The 19,731-nt window shown below is 38.2% G+C and overlaps 1 protein-coding gene across 6 annotated transcripts in view; it reads left to right on the forward strand.

Moving 5' to 3' along the window:
* The window catches only part of gabrb2 (gamma-aminobutyric acid type A receptor subunit beta2), a 167,321-nt gene that overhangs the window by 102,058 nt on the left and 45,532 nt on the right, over positions 1-19,731 (forward strand). For all 6 annotated transcript variants that reach the window (XM_016995005.2, XM_016995003.2, XM_003215112.4 and 3 more), the window contains exon 6: positions 1,437-1,519. In XM_016995005.2, coding sequence (XP_016850494.1) covers positions 1,437-1,519 — 83 coding nt within the window. The remainder of the gene's footprint in view (positions 1-1,436; positions 1,520-19,731) is intronic.

Here is a 19,731-nt window from a genome sequence, read left to right on the forward strand (position 1 = left end):
GGAAGTTTGAGCATTGTTTAGCATTTCCCTTTTTTGGTATGGGGATATAAATTGAATTTTTCCAATCTGATGGCCAATCTTGTGTTTTCCATATTTGCTGGCATATGGCATGCATCACCTTGACAGCATCACCTTCCAAGATTTTAAACAGCTCAGCTGGGATCCCGTCGTCTCCTTGCTGCCTTGTTGTTAGCAATGTTTCTTAAGGCCCATTCAGTATAGCTCATGGCTTCATCGAGGAACTCAAGCCCCAGCACCACGTCAAGGTAACGATCCAAGCTGGAGAAAATCTGGGTACCAGTATTAAAAAAAACTCTAAAATCAGGACATTAAATAAAGAACAACACTCTGAAAACAGGGGAATTCCAGACATGAAACAATCAGCACCAGCTAACCCTGCCAACAAAGGATTCCCCCAGACAGGAATCAGCCAGGCCTTGGAGCTCCAAGGCTTTTCAATGCCAATCTAGGGGACCAATTGCAACATTCACACTGGTCTCCAACAGACAAGAGTTCTTTCTCCCACCCTGGATCTTACACAGATATATAAACCTCATTCCAATATACCTCTGAGGATGCCTGCCATAGATGTGGGTGAAATGTCAAGATAGATGATTCTGAAACATGACCATACATAGCCCGGAAAACTCATAGCAACCCAGTGATTCCGGCCATGAAAGTCTTTGACAACGCATATCAAGAGAATTTGCACAAAACAACACAGTGCAAATTCTCTTGATATGCGTTGTCAAAGACTTTCATGTTCAACACAGACACTCACACAGAATATGCATCAGGCCACAGAAATTATCATCATATATTTTCTACAAAGAAATATTGTCCAAATGATAAGAGTGATGATTCAAGCAATTATGCTTCTTTGATATCTGTAAATCCTAGTTTTCACAATCATTAAGTGAAGTGCTAAACCTGTTCATGGACTGTATCATTTCAACTTGTAGATCTGTTGCATACACATAAAAGGAAGCAATAAAAATGGAAGCAGTTAGAAGTCTTATGGGCAGCTATTTCCCCAAATGCAGACTTTTCTACAAGAAGGGAGTTTTCCCTATGAAGGAGCATTTGGCCAGGCTACAGTTGAGTCTATCAACTCAATGTAAAGAAGGTTCCAGTCTTTGCACAGTCCATAAATTATATTTGACCACATGAGCACTTAACCAGATATGTTTGGCATTGCTTGCACTGGCAAGATGAGCTTATTGTATACTGAATTACAAAGAAATCCAATAATGTTACAATTATTATAGGGAAAAAGTGCAGATTGTGGTAATGTCAGCCAAATTGGTGGGTAGCATTCTTGTTCATTTACAAGTCAGGGGTAATATATCAACCGTCAATATCTGTTTCTTTACCAGAGTTTCAAAAAACTATACAAAAACTATAAAAGCAAACCTTTGTATGTATTTTTTTTCTAGAATTACAACAACCGCTGCATGCATGATGGACCTGCGAAGATATCCATTGGATGAACAGAATTGCACTCTAGAGATAGAGAGCTGTAAGTACTTTCGAAAACTCACATTCTGTGCATTCAAACCTCTTCCCCCCACGTATTACAGCTCTCTTTATATCTCTGCCCAAAGCCATTTGGTCTTTTCAAATGCGTTCAGAAAAAAACCCCAACCAAATTTAGCTCTCCAAATGGATGATTAGATACATTTATTTTGTATGCTTGCTGGACATTTTTTCAGTTCTAAAACTCATACACCGCTTGCAGTTTTATGTGAGGACTATGAGGATTATTGCTATTTTTTATCCTTATCTACTACAGAACTGGATTGTTATTTGTTTCCATTTTTTAGATGAAGGTTTAGATTTGTCATTGAAACAGTTGTGTACATTATATCTTTACAAATGCTATGTCAATATTGTGTTTGTTTATTTTAATTACAGCTTCAATCTTGTAAAGATTCATGATGTTTGATTTTTTATAGTGTTGTTTACACTGTAGATGCTGCGTTTTCTATACTAGCGCATAAAACATTGTAGCTTTGTAAATATTGCATGCAGTGAATTAACTGACACCTTTAGTTGCTTGGCTAAATTTGGTGAAGTCATTTTCCAGAAGGAGAGAGGGTGCAGAATGGCCTTAAAGGGTTCTCTGTGTGTGTTTTGCCCTTTATATAAAGCCAGCAGCTTATGTCCAACCTGCTGTTGCTCCAGATCCAACTGCTCTTCTTTGGTTAAGGTGAGTAAATATGTCACACCTCATACTGTGTGCACACATGACCCTGAATCACGGGTCCTTATGGAGGAGGAATGGCTGTCATGATATCATCATTTAAAAGCCAAATAATGCTGCAACCAACAAAGAAAATAAGGTCTATCCAAAATTAGAAATATTTACTGCATGTGGATGAAAAAAGTTATAAAACATCAGTATATTGACCAGAACTCTGCAGCTGACTGTGCATGCAAGAGGGTAGTTATATAACAGTCCTGAAGGCACCAGATTCCCAAGATCATGCAAGTCAAGCAGGTTCAACCCTGGGTAGTACTCGAATGGAAGACTGTCAACTAATGGCAGGTGCTGTAAGCTACATTTTGGAAGAAGGAACTGACAAAACCACCACTGAATCTTACCTAAGAGAATTCTATAAAATTCACAGGGTCACCATAAGTCAACAGGTGACTTGAAGACATATACATGTACACATAAGAAATAAGTTTGCTAGTGGGCAGATATGGAACTATACTCTCAGCAGTGCTTGCACACCTTTTCAGAAGCATCTTATAAAATCGTTCATTAAAAACCAGTTCGAGTTTTTCTCTTGCTCAATAAAGGCTCAGGGTTTGATACAGTGTTCCATACTGAATACTGCAAGCACCCTCACCCTGGACTTTCCTTCCCCTCTCTTGGTGTATTCTATACATCATGCCCATGAGTACAGCAACTACTTCTCACAGTGTCTAAGAGCCACACAACATCACCTGTGGAAAATTACAGTTGTAATCCTAGCTGCAATATGCCATATGAACTCATGTATAAGTCTACCTCATGTATAAGTTTAGGGCAGGTTCGCGGGCAAAAATTATGGGTCATGCCACAGAGAGAAGAAAGCACCAATCCTGCCTGAGGGGATCAGCCTGCCCAGGAATTAGAAAAGGTCAGAAGCATTTTCCTTGGTGGAGAGATTAGAGGGGGTTGGTGCTTCTTTTCGTCTCTCCTGGGATGGACTAAGATCTTGTCTTTTGCAACTCTACTCAGAGAAGGAGATGGTTTCTCTATATATATATATATATATATATATATATATATATATATATATATATATATATGGGTTAAGGTACAGTACAGTATTCGCATTGACCAGATGTCTAGGGGTTGATTTTTTAACTAACTTTTTTAGACTTACACTTGAATATATAAGATACATCGAGTTACTTTTCTTTCATGTAATTTTCACATATGGGGTTCTATGGACTTCTTAAAGGAAGTTAATCTGTTCAAAAATAATGGCAGAGGTTTGTATAGAAAGCACTGGTTTTTATTGTTTTTTTTCATGTGTAAAAGCATTACATGTGTTTCTGCACAGCCAGATTTTCCTGAAGGGCCTCCTGCACATTGAATAATGATTGAAAACTGCACAAATATGCTGTGCATTCTTGGCTTTAAATTTGCTGACATTGATTGTTCTTGTATGTGATCATGACAGTGGAGATTTACACCCTTAGTATTTGCATCCTTCTGGTTCTTAAACCATTCAGCAGGGAGCAGTTACTGAACATCTGGGTCATGAACTGAAAGAATAAAGCAGCAGCCATGCCATTTATGTCTTGTGGACCTACCAGCAAATTAGACTCCACAAATGGCATGGCAGAGTCTTACTTCAGGCATTCCTTTTTTCCTTTTGCAGATTTGTATTAAGAATGGAAGGACTTGATGGTATTTACTATGTGTATATTGTGTTTTATATGTCTCAATTAAGTCCTGGCACTGAGGGGTAAAATGTCACGTACACATTTTTTTAAAATGAACTCCAATATAAAGCAACTCCTTAAAAAATAGCTGGTGATACCACTCATAAACATATCAGATTCCAAGTTAAAAATTAGATTACATTTAGCCATCTGTAATTCTTTATATCTGGTTATACTCATCCACCTTTTTATTTATATCCCACCTTTTTTTTTAGATTAAGACTCAAGACAGCTTGTCAAAGGCCAAAAATGATAGGCAAGGCACATAGCGATAAATTTATACAAAAGTTGAGATTTAAACAGTTTTAAACTGACAGAACATTGAAAACATTTAAAACATTACTTTTAATCCCACCCAAAAATTCCTCAAGTGTCTCCTAGTCTCCAAGCCCTGAAGATTATTTGGGGAGTAATTGAAATAAATTATTTTCACCCTGTGATATCTTCTTTGATCAATCATTTATCAGTCGCAGTTTGGTTCATTTTATTGCCTGAGGGTGATAGCCTCCCTTCCTCAAGCCAGAGTCAGGATTTCCTGCTTCCCAGGTTGCATCTTAGTCAGTATTTTAAAAGAATCCATGGAAGTTAGGGGCTACTTGACTCTCAACCAGTTATATTGATAAGATGTTGTTTGTATAAATGGCAGTGACAGCCAAACAAAAATATAGTGCATATTGGCTCTTAACATTCTATATGCGTCCTTTTTAAAAGTAAAAATCTAAACAGTCCTTTATCCCACACAGGATTTTTCTTTTGTAATATTGTACATAACTTGCAGGATGCTTAGGTTTTGTTGCTGCCACTTTTTATTTTGAGGTTTTGATTGAAGCTCCAGAATTTTATCCAGTAGCTCAATACTATTCAAAGTAGTTGTTCCTGGTCGTATGCCAGTCCCTAAGCCATTGGCAAGTTTTCAGAAAAGAAAGAAAGAATTGTGCCCAATGAGCACAAATTTAGTGCTGGCTCATTGCATGCTGGAAAATAATAATTGCCAGTTCCATACATAAGATAGCCTGAGAAACACTGCAGTACAGAACGTCAGGTATTTTTGGTTTAGAATGAGACATTTTAGAAAAATATATTTCAAGATAATATTTGTTCCTGTTCTCTTTTCCAATTAATCTGAACATTGACATTTTCAGATCTATGCAAATGACATTCTGTAATCCATACTGTTTTTGAGTCTGCTTCATTTAAATTTAAACAGTTGCACATGGTAAAAGGAAGATCCATGTAAGCCTTAAGGGTTGAAGAACCTTGCTTCTACCTTAGATGGAGCACAAAGGAATTGCCTACGTAATCAAAGAGAGGTGACCGGCATATTATTCATCTGTTTATTTAAGTAACTTTATATTCTGTTTTCCATGTACAATGAATCCAGGGTTTTTGTGGTTTTTTTACATATTGCAATAACAAAATGTCTCTTTAAAAAAATACAGAGACTAAGATCTTACATAGCACATATAGATATGTTGTCATCTGTTCCCAGATCTAACCCCCTAAACCCCACCTTAAAAGCTGGATAGTTGTGCTTAGGAAAGGGCTTGGTGGTGCTGGAAAGTAAGGCACTGAGGAATGATAGAATCATAGAGTTGGAAGAGACCTCGTGGGCCATCCAGTCCAACCCCCTGCCAAGAAGCAGGAAAATCACATTCAAAGCACCCCCAACAAATGCCCATCCAGCCTTTGCTTAAAAGCCTCCAAAGGCTACATACCACCCCTCCAGTGAATTGCGCTGCAATGAGCAGAGCCCGTCACTTGTGTAGGGCCCTCTCACAACTCGATAGGAAGAAGCTGGAAGCATCATACTTCAATATGCTGCTCACCAGCATAGTGGGGCTCATTTGTTCTGTACGTTGCTTGGCTTTTAAGGTGGGTTATAGGGACATTCATTGCTATGGCAATAGTGCTGCAATTGTAAATGTGAATACAGAATAGTTATAAGGTTGTAAGCTTAGCTTTCAATTTTATAATTATCAACAAAGTTAGGCAATAATATAGGAAAATGGAGATGTGAATTTGGTCTGAGTTGTTGGCAAGAGCACATCTCATAAGGAGCTACATGTGAATAACACCGCTCACATTTACAATAAACAGTACTACTCTGAAACAGTTCAGACAGGTAATACAGAGGTGGGCAAAGTGAAGCTTGTGGGCTGCATAAGAGCCCCAAGAGCTGTTTTGTGGTCTCCAAGGGGCCTCAAAGTAAGAGAAATGTAGCAAAAAGAATTTTTTAAAAAAAAAAGTTCTGAAATTCCAAAATAATATCTCAAATGAATGTGGAGGGCTAAATGTAGGATGGACAGGAAATCATTAGTTGGATCCATAAACTGTTGGAAAGCCATGATCAAAGCATGGTTATCAGTGGCTGAATTGTGCTGTGCTTCAGACTGGAAAGACGTCTCAAGAGGATTTCTGCAAAGTTAAAAAGGAACTAGAAAATTGGGATACAATTAATAAAATGTAATTCAGCAGGGAAAAATTGTTCAGGAGATATGGCCCTTTATAGCACACTTCCCATTGACAATACTGCAAAAATGCAATTCTAATACTTAATTCGTATCTTGTCATATTTGAGGCATACAAACAAAGAATGTTCAAGTGTTTTGACAGAAACAAAGTCACAAGAACAAATCCTTTTATAATATGTGTATTAGATCTGATGACCCATTTATTTATTTATTTATTTATTTACAGTATTTATATTCCGCCCTTCTTACCCCGAAGGGGACTCAGGGCGGATCACATTATACACACATAGGGCAAACATTCAATGCCCATAAACACATCAAACAGAGACCGAGACAGACAGACGCAGAGGCAAGTTAACCTTCTTCTGAGGGGATGTTCGATTCTGGCCACAGGGGAGAGCAGCTGCTTCATCATCCAATCTGGTGCCACTTCCTCATTCCAGGTCGTAAATTAGTTAACCTTGCCTCCCCACTTTTTTTTATAAGTGGTACCTTATTTCCTACTTGATAGATGCAACTATCTTTCGGGTTGCTAGGTCAGCAACGAGCAGGGGCTATTTTTTATTTTTAATTGACGGGTGCTCACCCCGCCAAGGGCTGGCCTCGAACTCATGACCTCATGGTCAGAGTGATTTATTGCAGCTGCTCAACAGCCTGCACCACAGCCTGGCCCCATGGATGTATCGTATCTGGATTTCAGTAAGGCTTTCGACAAGGTCACCCACAACTTTCTGGCAAACAAGCTAGTCAAATGTGGGCTAGGCAAAACTACAGTTAGGTGGATCTGTAATTGGTTAAGTGAACGAACCCAAAGGTTGCTCACCAATGCTTCCTCTTCATCCTGGAAAGAAATCACAAGTGGAGTGCCATGAGCAGGGTTCCATCCTAGGCCCGGTTCTGTTCAGCATTTTTATTAATGACTTAGATGAGAGGCTAGAAGGCATGATCATCAAGTTTGCACACAACACCAAATTGGGAGGGATAAATAATACTCTAGAAGACAGGAGCAGAATTCAAAACAACCTTAACAAATTAGAGGGATGGGTCGACACTAACAAAATGAAGTTCAACAGGGACAAATGCAAGACACTACACTTAAGCAGAAAAAATGAAATGCAAAGACACAGAATGGGGGATGCCTGGCTCGACAGCAGTATGTGTCAGAAGGATCTTGGAGTCCCCGTGGACAACAAGTTAAACATGAGCCTACAATATGATGTGGCAGCAAAAAAAGCAGAAGATTCTGTGACCCATAGATCCCTTCCAACGCTATGATTCTCCAAGTCTGTGACTACATGCATTTGATTAGCTATGTGTGTGGTGGCTAGCCAGCAAGAGAAAACACATAAATTATGACTGTTACTTGAAGTAATATAGTGTTTTGTTTGTTTCTAATACAGGAATAATGAGCTAGAATTAATAACAGCAACATGAAAGCACGTTGTGCTTTTTATATAGAGAGGGAATACAGTATTTTCCCAAGTAAATAGATTAGGTCATAAACCAAATCAGAAATTGCCTTCTGCAAAGCACATTTAGGAATATATTAATAGCAACTAAAATATTTACTCAGAGGTGCAAAAATTGTCTTTTTTCAGGAAAATTGAAATACAAGAAAACTGTTCATGAAATTGAGGACCAAGTATAGATGGTTTTAGCGGTATATTTGCACCTGCAGTAATTATCATATTTTTATGATTAGCATAATTGTTAACTTTATTAATGCCCTGTCTTCCCCAAAACTGGGACTCACACAACTTGCAAAGAGAAATGAGCACATTATATTTACAAACAGTCTTTCTCCTAGGCCCCTTTAAGTAAACATGTCTATGAAAAAGTTAAGTATGTGTAGAATGGACAACGTACTTTAAATTTCCCAAATTACTTTTGATACCAGACATTTCTAACAATATAGGAATAGCAAAAATAACAGGGGATAAGTATGGTGTGGACTGAGTGCATTCCATGGCATTGATGTAACTGCTTCTACCAGCCAGACTGAATACATAAAATTAAAAACATAACTGTTAAAATTGACAAACAAACAAAACAGATTGCCAAATTCATTTTCACCGAGAGCCAAATCAGCCTTCAATGGGCCGTTTGTAATTGTAAGACTATATAAATGTAACTGTGTTGCCCGGGCTACATAAAATGATATGGTGGACTAGATTTATTCTGCAGGCCTTGGGTTTGACACATATGGGCTGTTTATCAAAATTCTGTAATGCCTAGTCCCCTTAGACAGACAGTATTCAAAGGCTTGTTGATTTATATTTATTTATTTATTTATTTAAAAAAACCTTATCCTGCTTGTGGAAAGATAGGAGGGAAGATGTCTGGTCTGACCTCCCTCAGAATGGAATTCCAAAGCCTGGGACCAGATTTATTGTTGAGACAAAGGGCTATGGGATAGGAAGGAGAAACAAGGGAAGTGTTCCATTAGTTCAGTGTTGCTTTTCTTAGAAAATCAGAATTCACACTCCAGGAAAAAAGATATATGTGGCCTATCATAGAATCACCCTGGACAACATAGCAAATTTCTAGAGATGATAAGGTTCTAAGAATTTTCTATGTGATCCAGAGTGACTCTATGGTTATTTTCAACACAAGTTATTCATTTCAATAGGCCTCACTATTATCCCCACTTTCCTGTTTCCATGGTAGTCCAATATCTCCTGTGGATATGATGATCCGACTGTATGTAGTTTTTCCCTTGCTTTGAGATTCTTCTGACTACTGTATATGCCTGCTCATACATGAGGAGCATAGAATTCAAAGGGCCTATTTCCACCAAAACATGGGATTTCAGTCTAAGATAGAGGAATGAAAATGACATACCTTACAATGTAATTGCAACTAGGATATCAAATCTGTTGTGTCTTCCAAAGTCCTGCTAGTGTATGATATTAAATAAGTAATGATGATGTTAAACACCTATACCCACCCACTCTCACACTAGCATAGGGGTTTCTGTTACCTTTTAATTTTGCCATCCTATTGAATTGGAGGTTGGGGAGGATTAATGTGCCCAGTTGGGACTAGAAAAGATAAAACATTTGATTCAAGGGAATGGAAAAGCTTTGGGTCTGCCCTGAACACCACATTTCAGGGAGCCTTTCATTGACCCAGGTGGCTTAAAATGGACTAAATCTCTTTATGATCCCTACATTCAGACACATTTTCTTTCCTCCTTCACTTTACTCTGTGTTCTGATATTCGCTATGTGTCAACAAATAAGTTTCTGAGCCAGAGGCAAACATATGTTTTTTCTACAGTTCACAGAACACGGTTTCTCTCATTAAAACATAAATAAACACACACAAAATCTTTCTGCACATCTGCTAAATACCTGTTTCGAATTGACACCATCCATATGTAAAAGCTATGGAGCATGAACTGCAGATTCCATCAGAATATAATTTAGGATGATTTTGGAAATGTTGAACTAATCTTGTTCCACTAAAACCACTGAGTTTGATGGTAACTGTGAAAATTACAATTAATTTCTTTTTCTTTTTGTGTGTGCTCATTTGAAATAGATGGGGGTCATAATTGTTATCTCAGATCTTTAGCCACTCCTCCATGGTAGATCACCTCATTAAAGCATCATTAATTATTTGATAATTTTCATAATTACATTCATTTGTGAAAGAGACAGCTCTCACCCACTTATGTTTTTGGCTGTCTTTTCTGCAAAGATTAGACAGAACATTTTAAATTTTCAGGACAATGGATATTCAACTTGAATTCCACATGAGTTTTGTCAATACCACTGTTCAGTCCTTCCACAAAAATGAATTCTTCTTATTATTTTGTCTTCTAGTTTCTTTTATGTTATGGTTTGTTCCCCCAATGCTATTTTTGAGCAATCAGATGACTATATTTACAGTGAATATATGTGTGTGTGTCACTCTATCATACATATAGTTATTCAAACTAGGTCTGGAGGACCTATAGTGTTGGAGGATAACTCTTATCAGCTCTCTACGGAAGAGCCAGTTGTGAGGGATGATAGGAAGTGCACTTCTACAATACCTGGGAGGCCACAACTCTTTTTGCAAGAAGCTCTTTCCTATGGCATGATTTTCCTATTTTTGTTACTATATCCTGCTGCTCTCACACAAGCTGATACTTGCATTGCTGATAATGACAGTTCCTATTAGTACAAATGACTTGCATGCACAACAGAAGGCAGCTGTTTCTTTGCTTTGAAAGAGAACAGGTCAGGTTTGCATTTCAGATCTGTTCCCTGACTGGTAAGGAAATCTGTCTAAAACTCACTTCCATAACTGCATGCCCCAAACCCTACATTTTGCTTCCCGAAGAAGAAGAAGAAGAAGAAGAAGAAGAAGAAGAAGAAGAAGAAGAAGAAGAAGAAGAGGAAGAAGAACATGCCCTGGCAGAATATGTAAAGCAAAATGAAGAACCTGCTTTGATTGAAGTCAAAAATCAGAAACTCCTCAAAGCACAGCAGACAAAAAACCAATACAAGAAAACCGCACTACAAACTAGAGCTGACATCTGGCACAACAAAACATTGCATGGAAAGTTCCTTGACAAAATTGAAGGAAAAGGTGATAAGGAGAAGACCTGGCTCTGGCTCACGAATGGGACACTGAAGAAGGAGACAGAAGGCCTGATCCTTGCAGCCCAGGAACAAGCCATCAGAACAAATGCAATTAAGGCCAAAATCGAAAAATCAGCTGATGACCCAAAATGCAGACTGTGCAAGGAAAGTGATGAAACCATTGATCATATCCTCAGCTGCTGTAAGAAAATCGCACAGACAGACGACAAACAGAGGCACAACTATGTGGCCCAAATGATTCATTTGGAACTTATGCCTCAAGTACCACCTGCCAGCAGTAAAGAACTGGTGGGATCACAAACCTGCAAAAGTATTGGAAAATGAGCACGCAAAGATACTGTGGGACTTCCGAATACAGACTGACAAAGTTCTGAAACACAACACACCAGACATCACAGTTGTGGAAAAGAAAAAGGTTTGGATCATTGATGTTGCCATCCCAGGTGACAGTCGCATTGACGAGAAACAACAGGAAAAACTCAGCCTCTATCAGGACCTCAAGATTGAACTTCAAAGACTCTGGCAGAAACCAGTGCAGGTGATCCCGGTGGTGATGGGCACACTGGGTGCCGTGCCAAAAGATCTCAGCCGGCATTTGGAAACAATAGACATTGACAAAATTACGATCTGCCAACTGCAAAAGGCCACCCTTCTGGGATCTGCGTGCATCATCGGTGAATACATCACACAGTCCTAGACACATGGGAAGTGTTCGACTTGTGATTTTGTGATACGAAATTCAGCATGTCTATCTTGTTTGCTGTGTCATACAATAAAATAATAACTTGATTTTTATACCCCACCTCTATCTCCCCAAAGGGGACTCAGGGCGGCTCACATGGGGCCAAGCCCAAATAAAAACAATCTATATATATAAAAGGGTAATGAAATTTCGGCCTAGGACAAAACAACAAAACTACACATCCCAGAAACACTAAACTTGGCAGCACAACCCCTCATCCATGCCTCTACGTTCATACAACAAAAAGAAAAGAAAAATAAAGTCCTGATTAGAGGGAGAAGGAATAATTGTTTTTATCCAATTGCTGCCAGTTTGAAGGCTAAGCTCCGCCCACTTGGTCTCCTTGCAACCCACTCAGCCCAGGGGACAGGCAGAGTTAGACCTCACTTAGGCCTCTTCTACACTGCCTATAAAATACAGATTATAAGATTTGAACTGGATTATATGGCAGTGTAGACTCAAGGCCCTTCCACACAGCTATATAACCCATTTATAATAGACTTAATGTCAGGGGAAAACCTTTACCCTTTACCTTAACTACCACCAATTCCTCAAGACTTTATTTCCCATACCACCATACTTCACCACAGCAACGTGTGGCCGGGCACAGCTAGTAGCAATATAAAACACAACAGTAGACAAGAGGCATGCACAATTATAAAAATTTAAACATTACCCAATAAAAATAAATGACAAAAATTAATAAAAACATGGATTAAAATGGAGAGGTTGTAAAAGTAGACTGGGTAAAGTGCACCATATAAATATTGTAAACACGAGGTGACTGATAAAGTGCTGCAAATTTGGAAGTGGAAATTGGGATGGGAGTAGGCCCTGTGTCTATATCAAGTTGACAAAGGTAAAAAGTGCAAGCCTGCATTGCATGGTTGCTGAAATTAGACATAAAAACGTGCAAGGCATTTTTATTTTCCCTCTCATTTTTTAAAAAAGAAATATCAATATATAAGACTTCTATATCTGATGCCATGCAGTTGTCATACAATAGCCAGCTCACCTCCTCCCTTAGCTCCATTGTGAGATGTTGCAAATGCAGCTCTATGGTTCATACAGTTACCCCACTCTATGAAGTGGCAAAATTTAAAGACAGTGTTTTTATTTTTCTTTAAAGAAACAATTCTCAAAAACTCTGATTCTGTATTTTTAGCAACACATTGAAGTAACATAGAAGTATTTGGACACCAGCTTTGAAGCACCTGCAATTTCTAGAAATATGGAGTCAAATTGTTTTTGCTTTCCACCACAAATGCTAGGTTTTGCAGTTATATATACTGCACCTAGAAAATTGTCCCAAAGTAATCTTAAAATCACTTTTCCGTATAGGCTGTATAGAAAACCAATACAGAATTTCTTTGGAGTGTTGTTTACTCCAAAGCCTCCTTTTATCCCAAAGATGTTTTTTAAATCAATGGTGTTTTTCTCTGTGGGTAGAATTTCTTAAAGGTTAGCAGCATGATAATGAATTTTCTTTAGAGCACTCAATCCATTCACTATGTCCTCCAATCATGCTTCCAAGTACATATGTACAGGATTGCATATTCTCCAAATCTTATTATGTCAAATTGTACAATTGCATGTGCTGTGTAGGCTATACGGGATTTATTCCATGTTATGACAAATTTGGTTCTATAAGAAAGCAAGTCTTGCTTATGTTCTATCTCCCTTTATAAAATCAAGAACAACACTCTTCTTTCATAGTTTATACTTTTTCAAAATTCTGTGACTCATCTGCAACTAGCATATCTGCCTATAAAGAATGGCAATAGAAATTGGAACAGTGGGTGGCTTAGATATAATGTGTCTATATTCCCCAGTAGACATTAATTACTCAACAAGAATGTATTGACAATGTGTTCCGGACAATGAACCCATGATATTCCTATGACAAGTGCACAGAAATATAATGATGGGTTGGGGGACAACATAAGAAAAATTCAGGTCTATCAATGTGAATTTAGCATGACAATTAAAAATAGAAATAGTATATTTGGAGTCTTCCGATTCTCAAAAACAGATTGAAATTGCATTTTTGCAATTAATCTATTAGTTGATTTTTTTTTACACTGACAATCTGATTAACAAGAAAAATGAAATACATTCAAAACTAAACAAAAGTATTGAAAACTGATGATTCCTTCGTCTACTGCAATAATAATAATAATAATAATAATAATAATAATAATAATAATAATAATAATGGCATCCTTGTTCAATTATAAAAACCTCATGTCTGTATTTCCCAAGATCCTGAACAAGCTTGAATAAGGCCTGTTTCAAATATGAAGAGGCTAATATGATATGATATGATAAAAGGTGCTTTTAGGATGTTTTTACGATGTTTTTAATTATGTTTTTAAGATGTTTTTAAATTGTTGATTTTAGCCTTTTCTTGTAAGTTGCCCCGAGCCCTAGGGGAGTGGCGGCATATAAGTTTGAGCAATAAATAAATAAATAAATAAATAAATATAGTTCTACAATGAAATTGCATTGGCAAGCACAACGAAGTGTGTAAATTCTTCACTGACAGAGGCTGTCATTCAGAACTGTTATTTTGTTTCTGTTGATTTGAAACAAACATAGCAATGCAATCCTGTACACACTTCCTTAGATGTGAACCCCATCTAAGGCTTTTAAGCAGAGGCTGGATGGCCATCTTTCGGGGGTGCTTTGAATGTGATTTTCCTGCTTCTTGGCAGGAGGTTGGACTGGATGGTTCATGATGTCTCTTCCAACTCCAAAATACTATGATTCTATGAATGTTGGACTGCTCATCATCTCTTATCTTAGAGAATTTTATTTCTGTTACTCCAGGTAGGTGTCTTAAAACAATTGTGGCAGTGTGATATAATTACATTGCAATACTAGAAGCAGTTGAGCTCATTTCTCATGCTGCAGATATGTCAGTTTACATGTAATATTATCTCTTCATAACTACTTACCTGACATATTGATTGCTGATTGATATTTCAAACATCAGATCTGCCCTGCAATATGGTTAAATACTGATTCTTTTTACCGTGGTTGGTCTATATACTTGTAGCCAAAGCATATTCAGCACAGAGGTTCCATTTGGCAATGTTCCTACTGGCAGAAGGCAACTGTTCCCAGTCCTCGTTTTCTTTAACAGTTTCTTTCACATGGACTCATACACCCAACATAATCTCCGGTAGGCTAGGGGACCTTCCATTTGTGGTAGCTGGGATAGGGGCAACTGTTTGCAACTGAAGGAGGAAGAAGTCTGAATTGCACTCACTGATAATTATGTAGCTTATTGCTTTACTTGCATTTTGAAGCCAAAGCCATTATTTTCCCTATATGAGACCCAGTAAAGTAAATTCTGGCAATTGTTTTGTTTACCAAATAAGTGCTCACTATTGAAACCAATGTTTGAGCATATCTGTGGGAGCAAAGATTTATTAGGCATTGACCCTAGACATGCACTGTTAATTTACAGTTGTTTGCTGGCTGGTCTAAAATTAGCTACTCCATACTTTTGAGTGAAGTGAGAAAGTATAATTTATGCTTCTTCAATGAAATGAGAAACAGAAAACTTGATTATGTCTTGTGGAGTTCTATTATTTCTCACCAGCATGAGTTACTTTTGCTGTAATACTGAGCTGATGCCAAGTGTTTGATTGACTGTCATACATCTCTCATTGCTACATCTCAGTTTCCCCATTCTTACATTCAAAATGACTACCTTAAAGGCGAGAGTAGGACTATGCTGGAGCTGAGCAGGGCTACTTCAAGTCACACAACAAGATCCTTACAATCTGGATAAATCTGTGAAGTGGGTTCCTGCAGATGAAGGGGATTGTTATGTAATTACTTACAGGTTTCCTCGTAACTGAAAACCCAGGAGAAAATGCTAGATTTCTAGCCACATTGTGTATTTGTTATTCCAAAACTCTATTCACACATTTACAGTCAGCACATGGAAGTCTGAAGATGCCACCATGGATAAGGGAATATTGGAGATTAAGACGTGAATGCCCTACTTTCAGAAGTTGGTTTTGAAAACCATGGGGATGGACATGATTCATAGACACAAGACAGAATGTGAAAGACATATGAAAGAGAACTAGGGAATGACTGGCTCGATGAGGACAGAATGTAAAAATGATTAGTTTGTTTCTGGACAAAGGAAGTGGAAAGTTTCTTTCTTGCTATGAACAAGATTGACTCTTTATTCACCATTGTTAGAATGTGGTTCTGAAGCATTTGTAAGTGTCCCAATGATTAAGATATTGTCAAGGTCACCAAGTGTGACCAAATTGTACCTGTCCTTTGATGACCAAAGTACCTACTTGAGCACATGATGGACTTATTAAATACAGACAATTGAGGATCAAGTATTGTGCAGGAATGTGAGTCAGAGAGGCTTCGCAAAGCTTCCATTACATATCTATATCGAAATAAAACATGAAAAAAAATACCCGGAGGGGGGGGGGGGGAGAGGTTAGCAGGATCTCTAAAATAGACATTGTGAAGCAAAAGAGAGAGCGTCATACTTAATCCTTGAATAGCAAGAACAGGAACAGCATGATAACTATTCTTTTTAGTAGATTCAGGTTGCTGATTGCTTAACATAAATACTGGCAAATTAATTATCCCACTGTAGACAAATGGGAGTTTGGCCCATTTGGTGAGGCACCAATATTCTTTGACTAAAGATCTTATAAAACTACAACTCCCAGGATTCCATAGCATTGAGCCATGGCAGTTAAAGTGGTATCAAACTGTATTAATTATCCAGTGTAGATGCACCCTGGGTTTACAAGAGGAATTTTCCCTCCATGGTTCTGTGTACAAAGGGCATATGTAAAACCTCCCCAGTATCTCAGCAGTAAAGTATAAACAGCACTTCATCGAGGTACCTTTATTTCAGATAAGCAGAGGACATCATCTGAAACCTTAGCTTAGTGAGAACCAAGTCTGGGGACACTTGGTGCATGATAAATGATTTGCCCTTCAATGGTTCCCCCCCCCCCTAATCTAACAATCCCAAATGAGGAACAAGACCAATGGATAACTCCTCAACTCCATTCTCATAGACATCAGGACATGATGGTACCTGCAAGACAGCCATGTCCTCTAGTAGACTGCTTTTTCCTAGTCAGTTGTTGCAAGTGCACAAAACAGTGAAAGTTTTTCCAACCAGTATTGCTCCTTCTTTTCTATTTCAACTCATATGGGAAGTATAGTAGATTGATCCTTGCAGCCTTAATTCTGTCCTGAGAAAGGGGGTTGGTGTTGGTGCCCGAATATATTTCTCCAATTTATTTTGAAGGCTCTCTGAAACACTGACTGGTGCATATTTGTAAGCACTGAACATTGGCCAATCTTTATGTATTATATTGAATTGAAAGAAAATTTCTTATGGATCTCTCCCATTGTCTCAAAGTTGCTATCAGTATTAATCAACCTATTCAAAATGTTTATGACTTATTTTGATTAATTACATAATTCTATCTTACCCTGATGTTCACCTCTTGGGCCTTGTAATTGTTGTGTGCCTTCAAGTTGCTTCTGCCTTACAGAGACCCAAAGGCAAACCAATCAGGGGGCTTTCTTGGTAATATTTGTTCATTCTTCTAAGTCAGAAAGAGAACTTATTCAAAGCTATACAGTGGATTTCTATGGCTGAGAAGGGATTTGAACCTAGTTTCCTCAATTGTAATCTAATTCTGAAACCACCACACCACACTAGCTCTCCACTTGGGTCTGCAAACAACGGATGCTAAAATGTTTAGAATAAATGGATGGCAATGGTTTGCTTGTTCTGGAGGAGTAGAAAGTAAGTATAACTCTGTGCAGGTAGATTCTGTAAAACACTGCATATACATGCCTTCCTCCCATATTATAATTAACTTTTGCCTCCCAGCATGAGAAAACAATAAATTTCAGGCACTGATGATATCCAGCAGCAGTAAGAGTGCTTTAAACCTGCTGGAGCTGAACTGCTGTTTTTCTGTGAAGTAACAAAATCTGCTAATCATAGTATTTTTGTTTGTGAAATGTGCTGCCAACTCAGCTTAAGACTATTGCAGTCCAAATTTCCACTCTGCAACTTGCATCCAGTTGAAGTAGATTATTTTGATAATTTCTTACTTTGTGATAAGGACTGGGGGGAGGGGGGTATCAAAATTTGTTTTGTCGAAGGCTTTCATGGCCGGGATCACAGGGTTGTTGTATGTCTTTTGGGCTGTGTGGCCATGTTCCAGAAGTATTCTCTCCTTGACGTTTCGCCCACATCTATGGCAGGCATCCTCAGAACCTCTGAGGATGCCTGCCATAGATGTGGGTGAAACGACAGGAGAGAATACTTCTGGAACATAGCCACACAGCCCGAAAGATATACAACAACCCTGGTATCAAAATTGTTTTCCCAATCAGAATGTGGCAGTAAACTGCAATCATAGGTTGTTGCATAATTCCATGGAATGAATTATTGTAGCATTAGAAGACACACACACATACGCATATGTATATAGCAAGAGAAATCTATGACTAAAGTCTCCTATACTTTCAAAATCAATACCACTGAGAGGAGACAGATCTGGGTTAGGAGATTCTGATAACTGACTACATCTTTTCTGCTGGTTTTTAGTATCTCTTGACGGAAGTTTTAAATTTATTTGTTTCAACACTGGCTTTTATTAATGTTTTATTGTTCCGAAGTTTATTGATAAACTCTTGGTGATGTTGTGTGTTTGTATATAAGTTGCCTTGAAATGGTTTTTACTAGTGAAGGGAGCATATAAAACTATAAACATGCCATGTCAGATGGTTCTTTATAGTCCCTATCCAGAGACATGAAACTATACATTAGGAGAGAGTGAAAGGAGGTTGACAAGCAGTGAAGGAAGTGAGAGTAACAAAAGTCAATGAAGACAAAAGAGAGGAGGTTCAGCGAGGCTTCAGGACTGCTGCTGGAATCTCGGCCTTTCTGCAACTTCCCTAAGGGAAGTGCTAGCCCCAGTAGCCACTCCTCACTTCTCTATCAGTGTGGACATTTTGCATTGATCAGCGCCTCCATGCCGTCATATGCTACACTTGGAGAGCTCGAGTGATCACGCAGCACTGCAGCTATTTGGACAGCTCCTTAGTGGAAGAATCGGCTGTATCTGAGCACCTCCCAGCTGCAGGCTCATGTACTGCTAGTGGAGACCAATATCTGGAGAACTCCAGGTGCATGGCCTGACTCTTTAAAAGACTCTGAAGGAAAGGCAGTAGTTTTCTTGATGGAACTTTATAAAATAAACTAGTGAAAGGCTTAACCCCCCTGCAATCTAGTTGTAATTGCATACAGATGATGTTTGTGTCGAGTGAGCACACCTTGTGAGCCACACTTATTTTTATCCTTTTCAGGCAGTGTGGCTTTGTTATTACAAATACATCATGTTCAAAGTCTGTATGAATTATGAAAATGTATCAGTATTCTACCATTAGAAGTTTCCCCCTTTCTATGCTTTAGATATATGGAATCTGGAGTGATGATAAGTTCATTCATATCTGATAACAGCAGTCATTCATTTCAGCAAATTGAGTCATGACTTCGACTAACTCACCACTGTGTTAAGGGATGCAGTTGTCATTACCTATCAGCATAAATGTAATGTACCTGATGAGAGAAAATACCACTGCAAGTTTGGTGGAGCATATTGGCATGTAGCTTTTCATAAATTACAAAATGCATATGGTGCAGTATCATGGGAATAAAAACCTGGCACAGACAAACCTTTCAAAGTACTATAGCAGAGGATGTTAACCACTGTTCCTTCTAGTGCCTTATGCTAGAAAGGCTGTATTCAAACTGGATCCTGATAAGTGCAGTGAGGAAAGAGTAATTTTACAAATTATTTGGCTCAGATCCGGATATTGATGACCTGCTGTCAATATTACACTATAACTTACTTGTTTGAAAGAGAACTTGTTCAGACATCTGCTCCCCTTTGTGAAGATTG

This window comes from Anolis carolinensis, chromosome 2 (assembly GCF_035594765.1).
Source record: "Anolis carolinensis isolate JA03-04 chromosome 2, rAnoCar3.1.pri, whole genome shotgun sequence".
NCBI lineage: Eukaryota > Metazoa > Chordata > Lepidosauria > Squamata > Dactyloidae > Anolis > Anolis carolinensis.